This window comes from Condylura cristata, unplaced genomic scaffold, assembly GCF_000260355.1.
Source record: "Condylura cristata isolate star-nosed mole 26May11 unplaced genomic scaffold, ConCri1.0 scaffold00027, whole genome shotgun sequence".
NCBI classification, from domain to species: Eukaryota; Metazoa; Chordata; class Mammalia; order Eulipotyphla; family Talpidae; genus Condylura; species Condylura cristata.
Window position 1 is genome coordinate 2,374,960 of NW_004567128.1, and position 7,641 is coordinate 2,382,600.

The 7,641-nt window shown below is 51.5% G+C and overlaps 1 protein-coding gene across 1 annotated transcript in view; it reads right to left on the bottom strand.

Annotated features, from left to right (window-relative positions):
* Positions 1-7,416, bottom strand: part of ARHGAP6 (Rho GTPase activating protein 6) — a 357,916-nt gene extending 350,500 nt beyond the window's left edge. Inside the window, exon 1 of the mRNA XM_004689847.2 lies at positions 6,544-7,416. Within this exon, the coding sequence (XP_004689904.1) occupies positions 6,544-7,122 (579 nt within the window). The 5' untranslated portion in view covers positions 7,123-7,416. The remainder of the gene's footprint in view (positions 1-6,543) is intronic.
* Positions 7,417-7,641: the final 225 nt, after the last annotated feature.

The window sequence follows — 7,641 nt, forward strand, 5'->3', positions numbered from 1 at the left end:
ACGTATATCATATATACGTATATCATATATACGTGTATATATATATACGTATACACACACACACACACACACACACACACACATATATATACATATATATTTAAAGACAATATATTTAATGGCATCTCCTGTCTTGGTCCCAGGGGAGATCATGACACAATTCCCATGGTAGCAAACTCAGCAAACCCGGACTCCTGTGTGGAAGGTGCTAGTGCTATTATTGCCTCCCGTGCTGCATTGTCAAGGGCAGCATTCAACACATGCAGGGCCAGACTTGCTACAGAATGCTGCTCCTCACTTAGGTTCACATTTTACTGCAAAACTGATGCTGCAACGATACTGGAGTCTTTTTTAAGAGTCAAAAGCACTGTTCTTTTGCAATTGACCTTAAAATTCTTCTACCATAAAATTCCCCCTTCTAAAGTGGACCCTTCAATGGGTCTAGTGTATTTACCGTCTTGTGCAACCATCACCTCTGTCAAGTTCCAGACATTTTCATCATCCCCAAAAGAAAACCTGGTATCCACTCACTGTCATTTCTCATCTTTCCCTACTGTTAGTCTCCGGCAGCCACTAGTGTCCTTTCTGTCTCTATGAATGTGCCTGTTCTGGACATTGCACACAAGGGGGCTCACACACTATGGGGGCCTTTGTGACCAACTCTTTTCACTTAGCTTTGCATTTCAAGATGTACCCACACAGTGGCATGTACTGGTACTGCCTTCTATTTCTTGTGGAATATTCCACTGCTTGGAGAGACCACGTTTTTGTCTGTCCACTCATCAGCTGATAGACATTTGGTTGTTTATGCCATTTGAGGGACTGTGAGCAATGCTGCTACAAATATTCATGTGCCCAAGTTCATGTGCGAACATATTTTCATTTCTTGTACGTATACAGGAAGAAGTGGACCCATTCACTCACGTGGCCATTCTCCAGTTAACTTTTGAGGAACCAACAAACTGTTTTCTAAAGCTGCTGCACCATCTTCCATCCTTGCCGGAGGTGTGTGAGGGCTAATCTCTCCATATTCTCGTCATCCAAGCCCGGGGTGGGTATGCAGTGACATGTCGTTATGGCTTTGATTCGCATTTCCCCAACAGCTAATGAAAACATCTTTACCAGCCAGCACAATAACTAATATCATTTTCTCCCACATTATATTCCAAGTTTTTTTTGCAATATTAAACAGCTGCAACTGTAGTCTGGGCCACAACAATGGCCTAGAGAGGATTTGGTAAACCTTAGGTCAAGATGGCATGGCCCGAGGGTCTCCAGGATTTCGAATGCTGTTGTCAGAGCACAGACTCCCCAGTCACTGACTTGATTCTGCTCTGAAACACACTTTCTCTTCTAGGTTTCTGGTTGCAAGACTAGGAACACTCCTAGGGAGAAACAAGGACCCACATCCGCAGGTCCTGAACAGCCTAGTCAAGGCTTATGTATTGGAGGTGGTATCTGGTTGAGCCAAAAATTCGAAATGGAGCATTCTCAGGTAGGGGGCCAGGTGATCATAAACAGAATGAGGAGGGGGAATATCTCCACAGGATACCTCTATGTCAAATGGTGATATCTGTGGCAGGAAGCTCCAGACCTCCCCAGACTGGTCTTTGCTGTCTTCTGGCTGTTGCACTCCCTTCCAGTGGGATTCCTCGCGCTCCTGAAGCAGCTCGAGCTCCCTCTTAATGACAGGCCATCCCCTTCTAGCCAGAGAGCCACCTCTTCTTTTTGCTTGGCAAAAAAGCCTCCTTCTCCACTTGCTTCAGCTGAGACAACCCAGACCTCCTCAGTCCCTATATCAGTTTCCTATCTTTGCTGTAACAAATGACCACACATGTCATGGCTTAAAGCAACATACACACCCCCTGTCCCACAGCCCTGGAGGGCAGACATCGCACTGCGCCAGGATCCAGGTGCTGGCAGAGCCACTGTCCTTCTACAGATTCCAGGGGAGCATCCACTTTCTTGTCTTTTCCAGCTTCTCCAGGACCCGTCCCTTGGCTTACGGTTCTGCCCTCCATTTTCACATTTTCAAAGCCACCAGTGCAGTATCTTTAAAACCACTCTTCCTCCCTCCCTTCCTCCTACCCCGCCAGGCCCCCACTGCCTCTGTCCTCACATCTTCTCAGCCTGGGGGCCCTCCTGCCTCCCACTTATAAGGACCCTTGTGATGACACGGGCTCCCCTGGATAATCCAGGATCCTCTCCCATCTCGAGGTCCTGACTGCACCACGTCTGCAGCGTCCCTCTGGCATGCACGTTGGCACATGCACAGCTTCTGGGGGTTAGGACAAGGACATGGTGGGGAGCCACCATTCTGTCTGCCACAGCACTCCCATCATCATGCCGTGTATGCCCAACAAGTACAGGCATTCTTTGTCTTTAAGTACTGCTCTCCTGAAAGGGTAAGCACCTTGTGGGCACCCGCCTGCTTGCTCCACATAGACCTCAGTGTCAGGTGCGTAGCAATGACTCAGGGAATACCTGGCCACCCGACTGAGGGGGCCGTTTGGCATGGTCGGACCAGTGTTCCTGGGTGAAGAAGTGGAGGCTAAGACTGTCCTGGTAAAGGCTTTGAAATGAATGGCTAAGCAGTATGGATTCTACTCTACACACTGCCTGCCAGCAAAGGTTTCTGTTCAAGGAGTTAGCATGAATACAATGTGTCTTTGGGGGCTAAGGCCCAGAAAGAAACTGGCAAGAGGGAGTGACTGAAGCCGGGTGACCAAGCAGGAGGCCACAGAAATGAGGACCCACACTAGGCGGTGGCGAAGAGTGAGAATAGCTGTGAAGGGGAAAAGCACTTTACATCCTCTCTAGAGCAGAGCAAATGAGAAGTAAACACAATAATAGGATCCCGTGACTTATTGGAGGAGCCAGGAGAAGGGAAAGGGGGGTTCAGCCTGATGAAAGCAAGCAGGTGGAAGAACCGGGCGCAATCAAACCAGGCTCTGAGAACATGCTCAGAGGAAGGGACAGATCTGTCCTGCTTCACACAAGTACACTCCCAGGAGGACCACAGCTCTGCCAGCTTCGACTAGCGTCTGCCGCTACTGCCCCTGAAGCTGTCTGGTTTCTGGGCTTCTGGGTCAGTATCACAGGAAATTCAGACATGTTTCACATCTGAAACAATGTCCTAGTGTTCTCCTCAAACAAGTTGCTGCACTCAAACCCCTCTAAGTCCTCTTTGTTAGAAGTGCTGCCATTGCCAGCATCTGTGCACGTACACACCTTTCCCTTCTTCCTATAACAGGAGTCAGCTTTGAAGATCAAGTTCAAGTCTCTGCATAAGCTCAAGCCATCAAAGATCCCCCAAAGCACAGGGAATTGTCTCCCCTTCCTATCCTTTGTGGCACTGACTGGCTGTCACCCTCCTTGGACTGTGAGCTCTTTAAGGGTGACACCACAGTCCCCCCTCTCTGCACTCCTGGTACCTCAAGAAATACTGATTGTAAATGAAAGAAGAGCATAGATGTCCTAGAGATAAAACATTTTCGTTATGGGTCATCGAAGTTGGCAAATTCCAGGTCAGCTATGCACACAGCCCCCACTCTGCTCCACAAGAACTTGGCGGGCTCCAGGGTGGGATGGAGACCTCCTCCTCCTGGCCATGACCGGGCACGGTGAGAGCTTGGCTGCTATGGAGCAAGCTGAGATGCGGGGTCCAACCACACAGCCATATATTGCTTATTCCTTTGCTTCTCCCCTCTCCTCCTCCAGGACTATTCTAGCTGGTACGCCCTGGAACCAGCTTCACGAATGCAATCCTGAGATGCATCATGGGGAAACAGCACTGGATATTGATATTAATGTTATATTATTAGAGTTGGCGCTGACTCGGCCCAACACCTCCCAGTTTGAGCCATAAAAATGGCCTTCTGTGAGTTTTGTGTGAACACGTCATAGAACTGAAGACATTTGTGAGATTTCTGGAGTGGGAGTCATAGTCTGAACAATTTAGTCTAAAACCAGAGAACCTGCTAGAAGGGTGAAGCAGGAGTGGCTGTGAACCACCCCCAGCTAACCCTGAATGGAGGTGAATTCTCAGACTTGCCTATGGATTCAGAGAAAAAGGAAAGCTGAGTAAATGACCAGAGGCCCTTGGAGGCCCTGGGCATTACGCAAGAGGCCACCGCCTCGTTCTGAAATGGCAAGGTTCCAGAGACACTTTTATGGCAGCTGAAGCAGTTCTGAGGGTCCCTGTTCACTAGCCAACATGGGATGCAGCTTTCAGCTGCCTGTGCAGCAGTTCTCAACTGGGGCGATTTTGACCCCCAGGCAACAATTGGCAGTGTCTACAGATACTTTTCACTGTCACACTAGTGGGGAGGGGCTCCTGGCATCTAGTGGGTAGGAGACAGGGATGCTGCTCAGTCCTACAACACACAGGACAGACCCCACCCACTGCAAAGAATCATCACATCACAAGTGTCCACGTTGTAGAGCTGAGAAAGCCTGAGCCAGAGCAGCTAGGAGAAGCACAAGACCCAGCTGCATAAGGCCTGAAAGGTGCTCAATAGCTGGACTTTCGACATCACCAGTAGAGATTCTCTTGGAAGACAAAGGACCCACCTTGCTTGCAAGTGAGAAGGACAACCAGTGCTCAAAACAATGAATCTCCGAGGTTTCTGACAGGGCTCCAGGGCCTAAAACCTCTGAAAGGTAATCCAGGCCATGAAACTCCAGACCCTGGGTTACATTAGGATCTGGGCCTCTGCTCAACAAAACCAGCCTTGGACCTTCATGCCAGGATTCTATCCAACCACGCCATATCTGCCTCCAGAATAAAGGGATTACCCACACAGACACACTCACACACACCCATTTTATGAGAAAATTTTGTTCTTTTGCTAGATGGCTATGTACTTAGTTTTAACCACTACAGGAGGTGAAGGTCACTGGACGAGCTGCTCACTGGTTGGCCAAACACCGTGGAGCAGTCAGATGCTAGGAGGGATGGCCACAGGTCAAGTTCACACCCATTGCCGCAGAGATGTGAAGGGCTACAGTCACCTCTAACCAGTCGTGAGTTATCTCCTGGTGCCTTTTGTTCACAACAGCAATGACCAGCCTCTGTAGAGCATATTTCAAGTGTGCATGGCTGTTAAGAATATCAGGAACATTCTTAATGATGCAACTGGTTTTACAGGAATGTCTAATCCAAGAACAGAGCTTGCTTTTGCATTTCTCTCTTACTTGCCAATGGAGAAACCTGACCGTGGATGCTTCTCAGATAGAGATCGAAACCAATACTTCAAGAGAACATCAATTCTTAGATGTGTGGTCTTCCTAATGTTGAGTTCCCTGGGGTGGAAAGAACCTCTTCCTCTCTGATTTGACATTTCCTTCTAGACTAACGTCCTCGAGAAAATGGGCAGAAGAGTCAGCACCATTTGTTTCTGTCATCTGTACCCTCCACCAAACAGCAACGATGAATTTCATGCAGTAACTAAAATCTTACAAGCAGGAGGTGCTGATTCTTCTGATTAAAAATTGGCATTTCTCAGATGGCCTATGACAAGCTGAGATCTCATAGTTATCTCACGTGAACAGATATTGGATGTTATTTTCAAACTGATTTTCTTGGTGGTGTTCCTTTATTTAGACTAAATCTCCAGCAATTACATGGTATTTCATTTCATTTCTGTAACTCGAACTGCACTTTAAGGTATTCAGTTACAACTGATGGCATCCCCCTTCCCCATGGAAACAGATCTAAGGCAAACTGAGAGTTTGTGGACTGAAACTTCGGAGTTTTTCATTGTTGAAAGAACTGTTTCCTCTCTAAAAACATGGAGCCTTCCAGTATCCATTAACCAGAGCTCCCCAGTGTCCTCCCACTCATCTTAACCAAGGAGCAAACCTCTGAAAGGTACCAAAGCGCCCCTGTGCATGCCCTATTTATGACTAACTCCCGTCACCTGCACTTCCCACCGTTGTCCTTAGTGGGACCTGAGCATATTTCCATGATCTTTCACCCTTAAGCAGAGATTCTTTTCTTGCAAACTAGTATTCAGTAGCATAGACTCCTAGCCCCTTAGTAAAAAGCAGTGATCACAATCAGAGCATTCTAGCAGTTGCTCTCCCCCTGCCACTCCAGCACACATACACACTCAACACCACCTCCAGAATATCCCTGAATTATCTCATACAAATGCCAGAGAGCAGACGTTTCAAAACATATTCCACCCAGTCCTTACAAACGGCTCAGAAAGACATCGCTTGAGTTCTGAAGAATATCAACACTGAGTTTAAAATAAGACCAATCTTTGAACTTGCCTGCAGTACAACGATAAAAACCATCTCTCCTTTCTTCCAGCTCCCACCACACTTCCAAAGCAGAGCTAAGAAGTCCTACAAGACACCAGCCCCCCGCGGGCTTGGGGACATCCCATTTAACCAGACACGGAGGTCCAGCCACACCATGGAAACGCCTCGGTGGGTCCCTAGTTCTGTAAGTGTGACGGAATAAAGACAGCTCCCTGGAACTGCCAGGGAGTGTCAGCCTTGGGCCAGGAGGACGCAAGCGGCACTGGTCCCTACCTCGGACTTCCACACGACGTAGGGGTGCCCGCGGCTGTTGGGTGGGGCCTGGAACTTTCTCTGCTGGAGCCACCTCCTGGGAGAAGCGAAGATGCCATTGGGGCCTCCCCCCGAGGAGCAGAGAATGGCACTGCGGCCGCTGCCCGGGCTGGCCAGTACAGAAGGCAGGTCCCAGGCGAGGCTCTTCTTGAGGCCGCCGCGACCCAGGGGGACCTCGTAGTCAAAGTGGAAGCTGCCAGAGGGCGACTTCTCCTGCGGGGTGCTGGGGGTGGAGAAGGACGAGCAGAGCGGTCTAGGGGGCGGCAATCGAGCGGCGCGGGGAGGTTGGCCCCGGGGAGATTGTGCAGAACGGGGGCCGAGACCGTCGACTGGAGCCAGGGGGGTGCAGAGGCGGACGCCGGTGGCTCCCCGCGAGCCGCCCTCCGCGCCCGCCTCGCCCCCACAGCCGCCGATCAGGGCCGGGTCCAGACTGCGGGTCTGGCGCAGCTTCCTCTTGGAGATGCCCTTGGTGGAAGCGGCGCTGCCCGAGGCAGGCGAGGAGCAGGAGAAGACGCTGTGAAGGAGGCTCTGCGCGGACATCTCAGCGGGGCTGTGCCCAAGGGCCACCCTCTTCCCGGTCCCGGAACGCTAGCGGTTTGGGGCTCGGAAAGGAAGGGGGCTCGGCGAGCTTGCCAGGTGGGCGGCTCGACGCTCGCGGAGGGCAGCGCAAGGCAGTGGCCACTTCACGCGCCGCCAGCGCGCTCTGGGCGCCCCTGCAGGGACAGACGCGGGAGATCCATCACCCGGCTTTCGGAAACCGGGCCGGAGTCGGGGTCTCCTGCGGCCGCTGAAACCTTACCCGGAGCCCGATTCGCGACGGGGTGGAAGAGGGGGCAGGTCCGGCGCCGCTCTGGTCTCAGCTGCAGCCCGCCAGCGCCACTCCCCCTTCCCAGCCGAGGCCGAGACGCGGCGCTCCCGCGCGCCGGCTCGCGGCAGCCTGGAAGTGTCGGGCAAGCGCCTCCGTGCGCCCCGAGGAGGGTCCCGAGGCCAGGGCGGGAGGCCAGGGCTTGCGCCCAGGGCGCGTCGTCGGCTCTCCGCGCGGCGAGAGTGACTTCCTCC